The sequence below is a fragment of the Magnolia sinica genome, chromosome 1, assembly GCF_029962835.1.
Source record: "Magnolia sinica isolate HGM2019 chromosome 1, MsV1, whole genome shotgun sequence".
Taxonomy (NCBI): domain Eukaryota; kingdom Viridiplantae; phylum Streptophyta; class Magnoliopsida; order Magnoliales; family Magnoliaceae; genus Magnolia; species Magnolia sinica.
This window is the reverse complement of record NC_080573.1, coordinates 129,769,983-129,788,734: the sequence shown is the minus strand read 5'-3', so window position 1 is coordinate 129,788,734 and position 18,752 is coordinate 129,769,983. Positions and strand designations below refer to the sequence as shown.

Below are 18,752 nucleotides of genomic sequence, written 5' to 3'. Positions count from 1 at the left end.
TTTTGGCCATAAAAGAGAACATAAGGGGGCACACATGATGGACAAAGTGGATGTAATGTAAAATTCTCGGTGGGGCCCACAAATAAAATTGTAGAATTAAACTTATTTTACATTAGTTAGCTGTAGTTAGCTGTAGACTAACCATCTACTCTCTCTCTCTCTCTCTCTCTCTCTCTCTCTCTCTCTCTCTCTCTCTCTCTCTCTCTCTCTCTCTCTCTCTCTCTCTGGTTTCGTGCCCAAAGTAGCCTTCATATTTTTAACAAAAAAATATTACACAACATGGTCGCATTAGTAGATATAATAACCAAAACTTGCAAAGATTACATACAAAAACTGTAAGATATATACAGTGATCACTCCATCCCACCTACGCTGAAATAAACGTCCACAAACATAGGTGTTAAATAAATAAAATTAATGAAACATCATCATCGTTGATCAGAATCGTCATCCTCGTCCTTGTCATTGACATCATTTCTTGCTGAAAGGGTTAGGTGGACTGTGTGGTTAATCATGTGGTTTCCAATCCATCCCATTCTCAACTCATGTATCAAGATCGGGTTGAAATCATAGTTATCCATTTGATGTTTGATTTTTGGTGGATTGGGTAATTAGGGCTTGTGCCTAAGCTTAACAAATGCAAAATTTCAAATAGACCTAGATTGGACGGTTTGAAATCTAGGTACCCTAAGCTCACCCGTTCGTAGCCCTTTGTTATTAGTGTTAGGATATATTACATTAGATTGGTTTAAATCCTACATTATATACTATGATATGTTTAGATACAAACCACTTGTATTACCTATGTTTAGATTAGATTTTCGTTTTGATTTCATTTTTTTTTCAATTTTCATTTTTTCACGACGCATTTGGGAAGCATCAGTGCTGCATTAGTAGCATTTACTTATTTTGTAGGTGGAGGCTCCCCCACATAATTTGATTTAATGGTGCCACATAGGTACCATCTCAATCTTTATGTGTGGGGCTCCACAAAAAGTTGGATTAACTTATCTAATTCCACGGAGGGCATCCTTGTAGAAGAGGAACGGTATCGAAGCTCAGGGTAAGAAAATTTTCACTTTGAATGTTCTTAGAAAAAATGGTGAAAATTAATAAGAATGCTTTCCTAAAATATAGGATCTTTTTTTTTTTTTAGCACATCAAAACATGGAATGATAAAATAAAAGAAGTTTTTAAGTAATTATCATTAGAGTACTTTCCTTTAGATTTCATAATGGCGGCTCAGTGGTAGGTAACTCAGGTGGGCCATATGATTAGAAATAGTGTACAGTGCAACACTCATCCATTAGATTGTTTTCCTTGGCGTGGCCCACCTAAATCATGGATGGACCTGATTTTTGGGCCCTAGGCTTAAATTCATTTAATAATTGGAGTGGATTTCTTATAGTAATCATGTCGGCCCTATAAAAATCAAGGGTGGAGATCTTTCTCCCAATTGTTTCTTTATTTTTGCCCACTTGAATCATAGGTTAGCTTGATTTTATTTTATTTTTTGCATTGACCTTAACACGGGAGTTTACATATACATCATGGTGGCCCTGTCAAAAATTCAGGGTGATGTACCTCTCTAACTGTTCTCAAGAAAACCTCTTATTCATAAAAAGGAACAAAAGAAGACACTACCAAAAAGTAAAGGTTACGGACTAAGATGGCTATTGGCTACAAATATAAACCGTAGCTAAATTAACTGTAGATTAAGTCCATACCACTCTAGGACTTCGGGTCTATATGGGATCCACCATAATACATGTTTTATCTAAGTTGTCCATTCATTTTGACAACTCATTTTAGGGCCTGAGAGCAAAAAAAGAAGTAGATTGAAGGCTCAAGTGGACCACATTGTAAGAAATAATGGAGATTAAGTTCCTATCGTAAAAAAATTCTCGGGAGTGGCGTGGTCCTCTTGAGCCTTCCATATCCCTCTATTTTGGGACATTAACCCTTGAGTTTTTATGGGCTCCACCGTAATGTACTAATGTGAATGTGAGACCACTTTGACCATTAGATGTGTAATCCCATGTTAGGCCTAAGGCCAAAACATTAGCCTGAGTGTGATTCAGGTGGGCCACATCTAAGGAAACAATTGAGAGAGATGTCCACTCTTAATTTTTATAGGGCATAGCACAATGATCATTTGAAATCCATACCATCCATTAGATTCTACATCAAAATTTAGGCCAGACGCACAAAAATTAGATCCATCTGTGATTTAGCTGGAACACACTAAGGGAAAAAACTAGAAATGTGAGTGTTGCCCTATAAACTATTTTCAATCATATGGTTTATTTGAATCACCGATGGGGCTGATTTTTAACCCTTGTGCCTAGCATGCGTGGACTCACCTGATGGTTATGGTGGATTTGACATTAACATCAAGGTAGGCCCTAAGCCATGGACTCTTTTGCTTACATCTCCCAACCCAAAGGAGTCATCAACAAATGTAACAAAAGATATCCTAGTCACAAATAGTTAGATTAATGAGGTAGCTTATTGAAAGCTTTTTTTGTAAAAGGCACTCAAATGTAAATTCTATATTAAGTAGTTTTTTGGAAAAATTCCTTAATCGCTCAATGAACTTTAATAGTTGGCCTCCTATTGAAATGGGGAGCCTACATAAGGCATGGAAGATCCTATTAAAATTTCAGTTAGATCCCTGACTTTCCTACCCCAAAAGAATGGGACATAAATTATTATTCCTCCTGAGGTGCCTCCATTCGTTCATCTTATAATTCTCTAGCTTGAGGAATAAGCTGTTCGAAGTATTAGGTTTGGTAGATATGCAAAATTCAAATTCTTAAAAATTGATGATGACCAGGATCGGTTGTCATTTTATTGTTATAGAATATGTATTTATATTTTTATATACTATAGAGAAGTGTACACACATTTTATGATTGCCCATCTCTTGTGTATGAAGAGCTGTCAACGGGCTGGGCCTAGGGTTGGCTTCCGCAAGATGTGTGCGCGCACGCGCTGAAGATGTGTGTATCCGTTCATATACTTATTTATAGTATGTACAATGTAAATATATAGCTATATATTTCCTATTATTTAACATAGTAAACGAGGAAAATTGACAAATAAAACAAATTGTTGTGCTAACAATAAACCACACATTTGAAACTAAATCGAATGAGCTGACTAGCAAGCCAAAGAAGGTCCAAACAAGCAAATTGATTTCACGCTAAGAGAAGATGTAAGCTAGGTTGTTTTCTTTCATGTAGTCGACTTTTCTCGGTAAATTATACAGGGCAACAAGTCCTCCAACAAAGAAACTACAAAATGCACAAACTGACATGCCGAGGTTATTTGCCCTTTTCAATATGGTTTTTGTTAGATATGGACTCACACCTTATACACACAATCACGCACTAACACCATAATTTCACCACAATGGGTACTCGAACCCATTACCCCATGTTGAAATTCTTAAGAGTCTACCACTGAGGCATGAGTACACACTTTCAATATGGTTGCCAATGCGAGGGCTTATGCTAGTTAACTGAGAGCTGCAACATCCCATGGGTGGAAATTTTGTGATAAGGGTTTGACATTCAAAGAGCAAGTAAGACTGTCATGTAAGCCATTAGTTAATTGATAATTGAAAGATAGTGTAATTTTCTGCAAAATCGAGTATCACATGTGCAAAGCACACAATGTTAGAATTTGCATCTCTTATGTCCATATGCTCAGTTAATTGGTTTTCCATTAGTTCACCCTTGCGTCATACTTACGTGGATATTCTTCTTCTTTTTTTCAAGATTGTTTTTGGAAGATATTCTCAATATCTAATATTGCGAAACTAACAGGAATGTAAGACTAAAATTCTATGCAACAAGATAAAAACAAGGACATATAAGAGAGATTTTTCTTCTTCTTTTTCTTTTCTTTTGCTCATTAATGGAGTTTTCTTCAACCAAGTGCTTGCTTGTTTTGTTTATTTTATTTTAAGCATTAGTATTAGCTATTGGAAACCACACAACTTTTTCTTTTATGACAAATCAAAGGGATTAACAATATAAGATATTTAATAGTTAAAAATCACTTATGATACAAACAATCAAATCATCAAACATGTAGGATGTAAGAGATGTCAAATATTTTTACGTGAAAAATTCTCCGATGTGAAGGAAAAAATCACGGGATATAGTTCGGCACAAATCCACTATAATCAAACTAATGGAAGTATAATCATCAAAAGACCTCTCTTGAATATCCCAATTACATCACCCAACGGTAGATTACAAACAACATGAAAGAAATGAATTTCCTCATCAACTAAGAATTGTAAAAATCCTCAACACAACCTTCGGAGAAGACAATAAAAGAAACTAACGTTGTGAATGGGATCCTCACAAACCAAGATGTGAAGATTTCGATAGTAAAAGTCTCTTTATCTTCTCTTCCGCAAAGCCCATTCTTCCCTTCTCTTTCTCAACTTTTTTACTTTAGGAAATAAAATCCCCACATGTTGCTCTCTCTTTAAACAAAAACATCTCATTTTCTCTCATTTTATTTACTTGGCCAAAATACTAAAATATTTCTTTCATACATCTGACACTAAAAGTACTTAAGCCCACTCAACATGAAGAGGGACCCCAACATTAGATTACAATTCTAAATTTTGTGAGAGCTTATGAGTATAATTATCTATTTTTTTTTGTAAATCCCTAATGGTATTAAGAGTTGAATTTCTTGCCCAATTTGCACTATTCACTGCAAAATTTAAGAGAACCCACTGCCTGTAGACACTCGCATCTTTCCTTGTGATACGGGTTTTTTTTTAGTCATCAGATGCATTAAATATTTATTTATTTTTAGCTCCAATATTTAATTCATCCAATGGCTAAAATCCCCTGTACCACAATGACCGATGCCAACACCCATGTATGATCAGTTCTCGAATTTTAAAGGAACAAGCCAGCATGTTATTGGCAGAACCCTAATGCAAAAATGTTTTAAATGATGTGTGCAACAACATATCCATTGATCTTGATTGTCCATTCATTCTATGCTATTATTAGCCGACACTATTTGCAAAAATAACATCAATTGATTTATCTTAACCATCCGCTCAAATAGCTTGAAAAAATAGATGGTGAATATAAAAAGCAACAAAAAATGGATGGTGAACTTATCATTTAAAAGCTTGGGGTACAATGCAGACAAATTTTGAAGAGGTTTGGCCCATGTACGATTAATTTTTGTCAAGACTGTATGTAAAGTTGTACATGAGCGGAGCTGAATCGAATCGAGCTTGGCTCAGCTCATCCAGCAAGCTACTCCAACTTGAACTCGGCTCAAGTCGGTCCTTGAGCCTAACTTGCTAGCTTAGCTCAACTCAGCTGCTCGGGCCAACTTCAACTAGGGGTGCACATTTAACCGGTAGAACCGTAGAACCGGAGCGGAACCGACCAAACGGTCCGGTTTGGTCTGGTTCTAGAGTGCACCGGTTCCGGTTCCGGTTCTAAAAATCAAAGAACTGGTGACATCAGTTCGGTTCTCGGTTTGGGGGTATATAGAACCGAACCGAACCGTGAACCGATCCGTAGAACCAAACCGTGGATCCGATCTGTAGAACCGAACCATGGAACTGAACTTTGAACCGAACCGATGTATTTTTGCACACCTTCTAATTATTTTCTCTAGAATAATTATTTTCGTAAATGTATTTTTGAACACCTTATATAACATCTAAACCATTCATCAAATGGACCACAACATAGATGGACATGGGCTTGCAATTGGGCTGGATTATAAAAAGCCAAGAACCGTGGAACCAATCTAGAACCGAACCGGTTTTAACGGTTCGGTTTCAGTTCGGTTCTAGGGTGTCAACGGTTCGGTTCCGGTTCTAAATTTTTTAGAACCGTTAGGAACGGTTCGGTTCCGTTTTCACCCCAGAACCGGACCAAACCGAACCGTGTGCACCCATAACTTCAACCGAGATCAAGCTAAGCTCAAGCTCAAACTTTCAAGCCGAGTTTGAATTTCAGCATACAAGCTGAGTTTGAGTGTTGGTTTTAGAATTTTTAGTGTATACATAATTTATTTATAAAATATTTATATTAAATGAATCCGATCCAAGTCGAATCGATGGGAACTGAGTCAAGTCCAAGTCAAGTTCCAAGCTTAGCGGAGTCCAGCTCAATCTTGCTTGAGCTGAGCTTGAAAATTTTCCAAGCTCAAAAAGCAGTGGGCCCAAAAGCAGAATTGCAAAATAAGCTTTCTAAGAACGCTAGAGAGGACCCCGCCGCCAGGCGGACGCGGATTTCCTGCGAAAGCCTTTGGCAGGAAGATCCTGCGCAAGGATGCTGGGTGGGACCCTCCGATATGTTTGTGAGAAATCCACACCGTCCGTCTGTTTTTTGATCTCATTTTAGGGTGTATTTACGAAAGTGAGGTGGATACAACACTCAAATGGGACACAGGGGAGGAAACAGTGGAAATTCAGTGAGAACCGTTGAAGCATTCCTATGGCTATAAAAGTTTTGTATCAGACCATCGTTTTTGTATTTTCACTTCATCCCATTGGTAATAACCTTATAAACGGTTTGGATAGCATATAAACATCAAGGTGGAGCTCAGGAAGATTTCAACGGTGGGAATTTCTTTCCCCAATTTTCCCGTTCGTGTGACCCACTTGAGTTTGTATCCACCTCAATTTTGAATATACAAACTAAATTGATCTCTCGAAACGGACGGACGGGATGGATTTCTCACAAACATATCTGTGGGCCCCACTCAGCATCCTTGCGCAGGAACTTCCCTGCGAAAGGCTTTCGCAGGAAATCCGCGTCCCCTCCAGGCTGTGAGAGCTGGAAACGGATTGGCTACTCCCTGCCACTAGCCCCGTGGCTGGTGGTCGGTGCTATGTGGGCTACACCATGTGTTTCATCTATGCCGTTCATCCATTTTTAAATATCATTTTAAGGCTTTATTCCAAAAATGAGAGTATATAAATATCAGGTGGACCACACTACAGGAAAACAATAGTGATTCGATATCCACCATTAAAATCCTCCTAAGGCCCACTGTACTGTTTATTTGACATCCAATCTGTTGATTAGGTCATACAGATCTAGATGAAGGGAAAAAACAAAGATCAGCTTAATCCAAAAATTTTATAGGCCTCAAAAAGTTTTTAATGGTCTACATTCATACAACACTGTTTCCTATAATGTGGTCCAGTTGAGATTTCGATACACCTCATTTTTGGTTTCTTTGCCTAAAATGATCTAGAAAAATAGATGGACAGCATAGATGAAACACATACATTATGGTGGGTCTCACAGAGCACCAACCATCAGCCATTGGCTGGTGGCAAGGGGAGTAGCCAGTCCGTTTCCATGACAGCCGATCACTTCCGTAGGCAGGTCCACTCATCAGGTTAGCCACATCTCATGAATTAGTGGACGACTGACAGTGTCACTCAACATACACGTATGGCCATCTTGTTAGTGCATCAGCCTGATTTTTTATAAGGATGATCCTTACGTGGGCCTACGATCATTGCCCCACCATAGTGCCTGCCACCTCCAACCGCGGGAAGTACATGCCGCGAGAAGCTAGGTGGGGCCCACTGAGATGTTTGTGACAAATCCACCCCGCCCATCCATTTTGCCAGTCATGCTAGGACATGAGCCAAAAATGAGGCAGATACAAAACTGAAGTGGGCCACGTCACAGAAAACAGTGGGAATTCAACGTCCACCATTGAAAAATTCTGTGGGGCCATGTAAATTTTAGATCAGGCTAATTTTTAGTGTTTCCAGATCATCCCAGTAGGAATGACCTTACGAACGGTTTGGATGGCGTAAAAGCATCACGGTGGATCCCTGCAAGGTTTCAACAGTCACTTTTTCCTATCTTATTGGCCATTTGAGTTTTGGATCTGCCTCAGTTTTGGGCTCACGTCCTAACATAAGCTGGAAAAACGGATGAACCGAGTGGATTTCTCAGAAAAATCATGGTAGGCCCCACCTAGCCTCTGATTGCATGAACTGGGAGTCCAGGCAATCCGCAGCCTGCATAAAAACAAGGCAGGTCCACTCATCAGGTTGGTCACACCGTTGGATCAATGGACAACCGATAGTCTGACTCAAAACTAGAATGGCCCACCTTGTCAGCAGATCCGACTAAGAATCATGGTGGGCCGACACGGTACTGATTTTCTACAGAAGTGGCAATGTTGCTGTTGCAAAGCATTTGAGGTTTGAATCTGAACAAGTGGGGCCCATCGTTCAGTGATCCAAACTCTCCATATGATGGGCTTTGTGACGGATTACCTGTTCATAAATCAATCCTCCTATTGGGAGATCCTAACTATAGAATATTTGGCCTTTTTTCTGGTAGAATCTGAACTGTTGTTGAATTTTGTTTCTTAACCATCTGTTTAGGGTGGCTATCAAAGGGTTAGAATTTTTCCATCTGGTGAGATTTTTAGTGCATGAGTCATCCACAGTGTTTCCCATAATGTCAATGGTTTGGATCACCGAACCAAGAGCCCACTTCTACAAACTGAAGCAACAAACATACGGTTGGATCTGAGCGGTGTATAATTCCTCAACAGAACCCCCTTGGATAGTACGGAATTATGATGGACGGTACGGATAGGACTATTAATCTTACAACTTGTGGATTGGCTGGTGTACCACACACCAGCAACCTAGCTGGTGTAGGTACGTGTCGTGCGAAGACGAGCGCTGACGCTCCTCGAGCTCCCAGTTGTACGAACGGTTCAAAGGAGATCAAAGTTACATGGCCCTGCAATGATGTATTTATCACATCTACACTGTTAGGCGAGAGTATTTTAGATCTTAATCCCAAAAATGAGTAATTTCTAAGACTCAAGCGGGCCACACCACAAATAAAAGTGGAGACAATGATTTTCACCATTAAAACTTTCGTAGGGCTCACCTTAACGTATAGTTTCCATCCAATCTATTCATAAGGTCATACAGACATGGATGAAAAGAGAGAAGCAAATATCATATTGATCCAAAATTTCTGTGACCTCCAGAAGTGTTTGGATGGCAGGCTCAAGACTTAAGACGAGCTCACTAGTTGACGGACGGGTTGGATATAACTCAAGAAACGGATTGGCCACTCCCCCTACCACTAGCCCGGTGGCTGATGGTGGTTGCACTGTGGGCCCCATCATGATGTATATGTTTCATCCATTCCGTTCATCTATTTTTAAATATCATTTTAGAGCCTAATCCAAAAAACGAGATCGATATATATCTTAGGTGTAACACACCATAGGAAAATAATAATAATTGAATATCCACCATTAAAATTCTTCCAAGGCCTACTGTACTGTTTATTTAACATTCAATCTGTTGATTAGGTCATACAGACCCAGATGAAGGTTAAAAAATAAATATCAGCTTGATCCAAAACTTTTATGACCCCAGAAAGTTTTTAATGGTCTACGCTCATTCAACACCTTTCCTGTAATGTGGTACATTTGAGATTTGGATGTATCTCATTTTTGGTCTTATATCATCTAGAAAAATAGATGTATGTCATGGATGAAACACATACATCATGGTGGGGCCCACAGAGCACCGACCATCAGCCATTGGCTGGTGGCAGGGGGAGTAGCCAATCCGTTTCTTATAACTCATACCTCGTGATGGGACCATAGAACTTGGTGGCGTCAACACACCAGCCACATCGGTGGTGTGTGGTACACCAGCCAGTCCGCTTCCGATAGAAGTAGGGTTGGTAACGGGCCGGGTTGGGCCGGGCTATCACCTGTTCGACACCATGACGAGGAAAGCCCAAAGCACAAGCCCAAGCGTTTGTCCGGCCCGACCCTGACCTGAAACCGACGAAATCCCTAGTTCCACGTACATGTTCCCAACCCGTCCGTTGATCAAGTGGGCCGCACGTGCACAAGAAACGGAATCAACGGTCTACAAAGATTAATGCGTTGCCTGACCAACGTTTGGAACGGCATATTTGTTGGATACGACACGTGTACGGACGAAGTCGGGTTGGACTGGGCTGGGCCGAGCCTGGTCAGTAAAAAAACGACTTTTGACTCTTTAGATTTGATCGGGCCAGTCACTGAGGCCTAAGGCCGGTTAGAGAATTATTTTGGAAGGTACAGCAGTCCACATTCAACTGAAGAAGTTCTAATTGGGCACTGGGATCCACCATATGGTAGATATTTTGGGGATGATTCATTCCAGCGGAACTCACTAGATGAACGGTCCGGATTAAAAAACCTGTGCAAGATCCAGGTCGTTCATCAGGGTGTCTCTCAGGCCACTCAATTCAGTGGGTGGGGCACGTGCATTCACCGGTTCAGAGAAAAAACTTTGATACTCTGGAAGAGCGTGATGGATGATACGCGGGTACTTAGAAATCGCATATTTAGGATAAAAGTATATTCAAATTAAACTGTCCAAATTATGGGTCCCAGTGTAAGATGTATCAAGAACAACAAATTATTCATATTCGATTATCTGAGTATCGGATACCAACAATCATCGGACGGCTAAAATTGAAAACATCCATGGTCCTTTTCAAACACACGTGTCCACGAATCAGAGGTTAACTGTTCAAAACGTGGGACTACAGCTTACGGATAGGGATTTCCACTCTTTAGTCGGTTATGCCACGTGTATAATTCCTAACCACCTGCGTATCAAGCATCGTACGTAGCAAGAATATCAAACTCCCACTCATGACAGGTGTAGTGCTGAGGACGCGATGACATGGAGGATTATAAATTAATCGTAACTTTCGTTGCAGTACGGTTACATTGCATAACCAATTAATTTTTACTGAAATGGGCCATCCCCGGTGAACCAAACTGAGTCGCGTCTATCGGTTTTCATTAGAAAGTGGCACTTTCAGCTCAAAAATAAATTTTTAAGAAAAAATTAATATTTTTATTAATTTAATTTTTAATAAATTTTTTATTAAGTTTTAAGTTTTAAAAATAATTTGTAATTATTATTTACAATTTTTATTTTTAAAAATAAAGTTTAAGAAGAATTTTATTAGAAATGGATCCTTGCTCTTGCTTGGGTGTAGACTTTCAGGAGTTTCAACACCCGGTCAAGGGTTCGAGTATCCGGTGGTGAAAGCCCACTACGGTGTGAGGGTGCAGGGGTGTGTGCGTGTGCGTGTGTTATAAAAAAAATTTTAAAAAGAAAGAATTTTATTGGAATTAGAATTTTATTATTTTTAGTAAATATGAATTTTGATTTTTTTTTTTTTACAGGAGGAGTTAAGGAAGACGTGCTCGACCTCAACTGTCTTTTCCCGCGGGAGGTGCCCACCAAGTGAACGATCCGATCTCTCGAGGCATGACTCTCTAGCACGTGCCATGCCTAGCTTTCTTTGTTACACGTGTAGCTGACATCTATTCTTTTTGGTTCTCTCTCTGGTGCATGAATTATTGCAGCTCATCTGAGGAGCTTTTGGAAGCTGGTCTGGTGTTAATGGGGAGTACGTTCTCAACGTCTGCCTCAGAAGACGACGATGGGAATTACACAACCCAAGTGATCTTGAACGTCTACGATCTCACGCCGTTGAATAATTACATGTACTGGTTTGGAGTTGGGATTTTCCATTCAGGAATCGAAGGTGAGATATCTCTTCAATCGAAAGATTGATTGCAGTCAACGAAACTTGAGATTTTTCTGTTTCTTCTTTGGTTTATGTTGTTGTTTTCTTGTTTTTTGAATTTGGGTTGGATTTGTTTGTTTGACTAATGTTCTTCTTCTGGGTGATGGGTTTTGGTTTTCGTTGCAGTTTTGGGTGGTTTCAGTTGGGTTTTTTTTTTTTTTTGTGGTATGATCTTGAATTGGGTTGTTTCTATATCTGTTTGGTTTTGATTTCTGTTTGTATAGTACGAGTGTTTGGGTGCTGGATTGAAATTGGAATGGATCTGTTGCGTTTTGGGGCCTCTTTGGATGTACACCAAATCACCATTGGATTGATATCCACAGGGAAACGGATTAACTTCTTCTTCTTTTTTTAATGGGAACTGAATTCGGAAAGGGCAATTTTGAAATGGATTGTTTTGGATGTAGCTGACAGTATATTCCTTTTCTTCTTAAAATAATAGTCTGATTGGTTTTCATTTTGTGTTTTTCTCAAGATGGTAACTTTGATCTGGGGGTCGTAATTAGGTGCCATGGAGTTGAGGCATGGAAGTAGGTGGGCCTCTGAGATTCTAATTAAGGGCAATCGGTTCATTGTTATTCATTTCTTTGTGTGTTTGTTTTGGATTGGTCATTGATTAGCATGTTGGAATCTGTTTGTTTTTTTGTTGAGTGGTGATGTTATTAGAGTCTGTTTTAAGTGGCATTCTCCTGAAATTGGTTGTGTGAGGTGTGGGAGACATTGTTTTTGGATTTTTCTTATGGTTGTAGCACTGGTGTTTGGATTCTTGAGTGGAATTTGGGGTGCGGTTAATTGCGGGCCAGGGTTGATCAATGCATTGGAAGACAGGTTGGGGTTATTTTTTTCTTTTTCCATGATTTTTTAGAAGCTTCTGGGAAGAGTATTTGAGCAGTTTGTCGGGTTATTTGAAGGTTGTAACTGATGGTAATCCATTCAGTCCTGAGCATCTATTGGATGGAGGAGTCATGGTTGAGACTACATGGTCAGGATTGATAAACAGATGGGCATTATCTATGGTCCAGATTATGGTTCACGGTCATGATCGTGAACTGATGTGCTGCACAAGTCACGGTCCAGACTGCAATTCTGAGGATCGTAGATATATGCAATGGGCTTCTCTTGCAATGCAGCAGCTTGGGTGTTGGATATGTGACCTGCCCAGGATTTAGCTTTTGTTTCCAATGGCACAAGGCTTCAGTCTCGTTCTCTAGATGTCTCCTTTCATCTAACCCCCAGAGAATTCCTATCCATGCGTTGATGGTCTTTGTACTTTCTTGCATATTGGACTTGGGCTCTTTTAACAAAATCCTTTGTTATGATTTTTTTTTCTTTTTTTTTTTTTTAAAATGTGGCCAGGCGGTCTATGGATTATTGGTTAATGACATTAAATGGTGGACTGATAGTGTACTGTAGACACAACCAGCTAATATGGGTGGTCCAGATTAATCGACCCAGTTAATACTCAAGGGGTCTTTTTTTAAAAAAAAAAAAATTATTATTATTGCACAATGTTGCAGAATTTTGGCCAAGTACCTTGGCCTCAACCCAATCCCACCTTAAACCCAAACTCAACTTGAGCCAAACTAAACCCAAAGCTGACCCAAAACCTCATCCAAATGTCATTCAGATCCTCCTCAGATCTAAGCCAAAGGACTAAGGAAATTTCAAGAGGTGCGTGATCCAAGCCGGCTTAGGTTTGTGGCCCACGCCTCTTTTATTTTTGGTGAGTTCTCTGGGGAAGTGGAAAACTGGGAATTTTGTTTTCTAACATACTCTCTGTAGTGTTGAAGAAGTTTGTCGGCATCCCAGAGACTACTCATTGCAAACATTCAATTTTCTCCAATTAAAGATTCAATTTCTCATGTATGGTTACATCTCATGAGTTTTTGCAGTGCTGGGATTTAGATTGGACTCTTTCAATTGTTTTACTTAGGGAAGCCATCAAAATTTGTGGTCGATTAGTCTTATCTCAAGTCTTCATATCTGTGAATCAATTTTAACCATATGCTTTGAACTGAATTTCTTTTCTTTTTTTGAAAAATAACAGACGTGTGTGTGTGTGTGTGTGTGTGTGTGTGCATAAAAGATGCAACTGACCTCAAGAACAACCCCCATTACAACCCAAGAATAAAAGCCAAGGACTTGGAACAAGAAGCCCATCCCATTACATCTAATTTAGCCATTCCATACACCTTCAAAACATTCATTTGTTTGTTCCGTAAACATCTCCTGTTTCTTTCCCCCCACATGGCCCACTGCTTTGAACTGACGTTGCAAGGGGTAGTAGTCAGGCCTATCTCAGTAGCTTATTATAGTTGACTTTTGATGAAAATAAGGATGCCTCTAATGAAGTTGGGAATTGTAAAAAAGGACAAATAGAAGCATCTGTTTTGAGAAGATCCAGGGTTGGATTTTTGGGTTCGACAAGATGGGATTGTGATTGGTCACCCCAAACATCTGGCCAAAATTCAAAGTTCTGACAGGCATCATGACACTCCACATCTAGCATGAATGTTTCTGCTCAGGGTTCTAAATAAAATGGTAAAACCTCATTAAAATACGACTTGAAGTGGTATGAACTGTATACACCATTAAAAAACATTTTGAATAAATCTTTTTTATTCTAATATTATATTAACATCATGATTATGTCTCAACCAAACCAGTGGTGGAACTGGTTCTGACCAAACTGGGCACATCACTGGTATGACGTCTGGTTCAGTTTCTAAATATTGGTAATCTAAAATAGAAATGAAGCATATTTCCATCTCCAGTGCTTAATAATGTTTATAGTAATTTGAATCTGCTTGTAATCCCAACTTGACTATTAGGTTTTATCTGATGGATAATTACTTTCTTGTTTGAATTGTAAACAGTCCATGGTTTGGAGTATGGATTTGGAGCGCATGATTTCCCAACAAGTGGTCTGTTCGAGGTGGAACCAAAGAGGTGCCCAGGTTTTATCTACAGATGCTCCATTTCTTTGGGCACTATAAGCGTGCCTCCTTCGGATTTTCGCACATTTATGGAAAATCTGGCTGCAGAATATCATGGGGACACCTATCACCTCATCGGGAAAAATTGCAACCACTTTACAGATGATGTTTGTTTTAAGTTGACCGGGAGACGTATCCCTGGGTGGGTGAACCGCCTTGCTGGACTAGGTATGAGCCTTTCCTTGTCATTTTCATTCATTCATCTCACTTTCGGCATACTACAGTATATGCGCAGTTTATTTTGTTGAACCTTTCCACTCTCAAAGGCATTTAGTGTGTTATTTAAGTCTTGGGCTAGACTACAGGCATGTTTGTACCACCATTTCTTGCATGCAGTGGCTCACCCACCATTCACGTTGCATACAGTATCTTACTCCAGATGTCTCCATTGTGGAGCATAGTCCTATAATCTCCCGTGCCGTCTTGGCCACTTCATGTACAAGAGTTTTACACCATTAAACTTTCCTAGGAATCACGGGAGTCTCTTGCAATTTCCACTTTCCTGAGATTTACTCATTTTTTCCGTATAAAATAACTTCAGCAAAGTCCAGAAAGTTTCTGGCCTTTTCTTTTCTTTTCTTTTCTTTATATATATATATATATATATATATATATATATATATATATATATATATATATATCTGAGAAATTGCAATGAAATTCGGTTAAAAGGATAAAGCCATTCAGGGCATGTTCTCTATACTAGAACTATGGAGAAGCTCCCTATAATAACCTTTCATATGGGACACATCCATCAAGGAAAACCCAGTCTTCTAGGCCCAGCATGCAAAAATCATGATCTGATTGGATAACCCATTCGTCAAAATGTTGACCTCTTTTTTCTTACAGTAGTTCATTTCCCAAGCCACAAATGGGATGGCTAGGATCGTCTTATCAAAGTGATTCAAGGTGGAGCTTGCTGAATGGATGGTTCAGATTGATCATGGACCTTTTTTCACTATATGTGACCCACCATATTGATCTTATAGAACATTGATTGGATGGATATGATCATCCACTTGGTCTGATTTTTGCATGGTGGCCTATGAAGAGTGGTCTATACTAAATGGACAGTCCAGTTTGATTGATTGGACTGTCCATGTCTCCAAATGCTAATAGGTGACTATAGTAACATTTCCATCCATCTTATATATGTATCGAAAGTCTCTGAACATTGTGGTCTGCATCACAGTGGGTGTTTGGTATCTTCTCACCAAGTTCTTAATTTCCCTTTTCATCTTTCCTGCTTTTCTTCAAGTATTGCTTTCATATATGAATATTGCATCTGAGAATTGAAGGCATAGGATCAACTCTAAATTGCAGGTGCCGTGTGCAGTTGTCTGCTCCCCGAAAGCCTCCAACTAACTGCTGTGAAACAGATGCCTGAGTACCATGTCTGTTCTGGTAAGCCCATGAATTCTCTTTGGACTTGCATTTGCTATCATTAGGATACCAGTATTGTCACCTTTTCAAATATAAGTTTTTTCTAGGAAAACGACAAATTTTTTTTAACAAAGTGAGGAAAATATCAACGCACAGATTCCCTAGACAGAGTAAGACTGATGAGCACCTTCCTTGGTCAACAGATCGACCGATTCCATTGCCTCTTCTTTCCACAGATTAAAATAAAAGTTTAGCCTAGAGACGGTTTCAATGATTTCGTTAGTTTGATGGCTCGGAACACCTATGGGCTGCCCAAGATACAGCATCACTAGAATTCCCTTCCACAATCGACTACCTAAAGAAATCCTTAACCCTTTCCTAAGATCACTAACCTGACACTTCTGTAGTGCCTCATCATGAGGCTGGACAAGGTCCTATGAATTTTGCCTTTGTCATATTGAAGAACACTGCTGATTCAACATTGCAGGTGGATGATCAAGATTAGGGCTGCCAATGGGCCAGGACTGGGCCTAGCAAAATCCAAATTTTGAATAGGCCCGGGCCGAACACTTCAAAATCCGGGCCGAAGCCAACCCCAGGCCTGGCCATTCGACAGCCCCAGCCGAGGTCGTTTCCTCCAACTGTTAGCTTCATCTGATTTAGAATCAGTTTACGTCACAATACTTGGGAATCTGCTACAAATGCCAGTTAAAAGTACAACTTGGAAGCTGATACCTAATGAGGACCCGTTTTGTAAGGTTGAGGCTGGTCTTAAATTTATTTATTTATTTTCCTTTTTCACCACTTTAAGCATTGACTCCTTTGCATCGATGAAGATTCAGTCACTTAATGCTTTCCAAAATTCCCCCAAAAGTTCAAACATAACATTCACTATAGGATTCTGATCAGCAAAGATCTTATCAGCCATCACTGCAAATGCTTCCATCATATAAGGCTTTGCAGCTTGCAAAAAAAAAAAACGATTGAGAAGAAAGAGAATCAATCAACTCTGCCAATGGGAGTTAAGTGCTCTCACTGCCTGTCCCAAGCCTGGATAAATAAGGGTTGCTTCTGGTTGGCAGCCAGTGTTGAACTAACTCACCCACTTCCATACCCTATAATCCTTCCCACTCCTTGAAATATAGACTTCATTCAACAGGGCCAAGAAATTGGTATATGCCTTGACTTCTTCATCCTTAAGCTTCCTTCTAAAAGTGAAATTCCCACCAACATTCCTCCCTAGTCTTTAATAACTATCCTTATTAGTCCTTCTGTGATACATTTCTTCCTTTCCATAGCGCTTCCTGTTAATCACTCAGCAATTGACCTTATATGTATATATAAAGTTGAAGTAAGATTTGAATACATGAACTCGTGTATAAAGTCCATGCATTGCTCTCATCTTGCTATGTATTGCTTTTGTGAAAGATCCATTTTTTTCTATACTAGATATAATTTTGAACATCTGTTATAACCTTAAGATATTCTAACTTAATTATCAAATATTGGGTTGAGTCGATTTGAATCTTTAGGTCAACTTGACCTGGCTCAATATTGAGTCAAGTTTTTGGATTTTTGAAACATGGGTCCACCTTACAGTAATCCAGGATTTTTCTCTAGTTGGCCCCATCGTATTATCCATGCACCAGTAACTACAATGGCCATGCAATGAAAATGGGCCTTTTCAATCTATATCTCATATTTAGCAGAGGGAAAATCAGATGGTTAGGATCATCAGATGGGATATTTTGGAATTTCTCATCTACCATAGGTCCTGCATATAGAAGATTTGGATTCTGACGTGTGAAGTTTTTTGGAGCAAGCTGATTCTCAATCAAACATGCATAGCCAAACATTCCGTGGTCCCATATCTTAACAGTTAATTGGACTGAGCAAAAAACCTCGTCAGGGGAATATGATAAAACTGACCGTTGATCTAAAACATGACTCTAGCAAGCAGGCATAGCTAAACAATTGCTTTTGTTGCTTTTGTTTTTCCATCTATTTCCAGAAGATGGGTCGGAGTGTCCTTCAGTTACCACTCCACAGCGGACGGAAAGTGATGATGCAGATCATGACAAACATCTCCTCTCATCACCATCATCCTGCGGAGAGGTGGCTTTTATCAAAGAGGTGCCAAGGTGAAGATTAAACCCAGCTCATTTGAACCAGAAGTAGATCAGAATGGAAAACTGGTTTCACCAGCTGTGATTTCTTAGTTTCTATTGTCTTCCAGTGCTACATTTGGGCTTTGTTTGATTGATTCTAATGTAATTTTCCCATTTCTTTTTCTTCTTTATGGCATTCAATTGCAGATCTTTGTTAAGTAGTTTCATTCCATTGCAATGTCTAGGATCCTGAAACTGTCTTGGAATTTAGTTGGTATTTTTCATGTATGATTCAAGATTGTGAAGGGGCGTGTTATTATTTGATTTCTGCAAGCAACAACGAATTCTTTTTTCTTTTCTTTTTTTCTCTTTTCCCTTTTGTGAATGTTGATAGAGGTTTGCTTACCCTGCTAACAACTCTCGACATGCAGCCACACATGCCAACCCAGCACTTGTGGGACATCCAAGCCAAGAATCAGATGGGCCCAACTGCGTAGCTCACTTTGCCTTATAATCAGGGCCCTCCATCAGAAAGGCCAGGCAATTATTTCTTATTGTCTATTACTGCACGTGGCCTGATGAGATGACTGGTGGGG

At 39.5% G+C, this 18,752-nt stretch overlaps 1 protein-coding gene across 3 annotated transcripts; it reads left to right on the top strand.

The window, feature by feature from the left end:
• The first annotated feature begins 11,285 nt into the window (after window positions 1-11,285).
• Window positions 11,286-18,480, top strand: LOC131216892 (deSI-like protein At4g17486). Of its 3 annotated transcripts, none has more exons than XM_058211511.1 (5): window positions 11,286-11,312; window positions 11,446-11,627; window positions 14,546-14,833; window positions 15,989-16,069; window positions 18,060-18,480. In XM_058211511.1, the coding sequence occupies exons 2-5, from the start codon at window positions 11,483-11,485 to the stop codon at window positions 18,191-18,193; spliced, it is 648 nt and encodes a 215-aa protein (XP_058067494.1). In that variant the 5' UTR covers window positions 11,286-11,312; window positions 11,446-11,482; the 3' UTR covers window positions 18,194-18,480. The 3 variants fall into 3 exon arrangements, with proteins under 3 accessions (XP_058067494.1, XP_058067488.1, XP_058067483.1); XM_058211505.1 differs by having other exon boundaries at window positions 11,286-11,345; XM_058211500.1 differs by lacking the exon at window positions 11,286-11,312 and having other exon boundaries at window positions 11,375-11,627.
• Window positions 18,481-18,752: the final 272 nt, after the last annotated feature.

Excerpts from the sequence above, each read along its gene's own strand:
- LOC131216892 (XM_058211500.1), top strand. The coding sequence starts at position 11,432 with ATGAATTATTGCAGCTCATCTGAGGAGCTTTTGGAAGCTGGTCTGGTG. Across the intron at positions 11,628-14,545 it reads TTTCCATTCAGGAATCGAAG|TCCATGGTTTGGAGTATGGA; the intron begins GTGAGATATCTC and ends AATTGTAAACAG. Across the intron at positions 16,070-18,059 it reads TGAGTACCATGTCTGTTCTG|AAGATGGGTCGGAGTGTCCT; the intron begins GTAAGCCCATGA and ends ATCTATTTCCAG.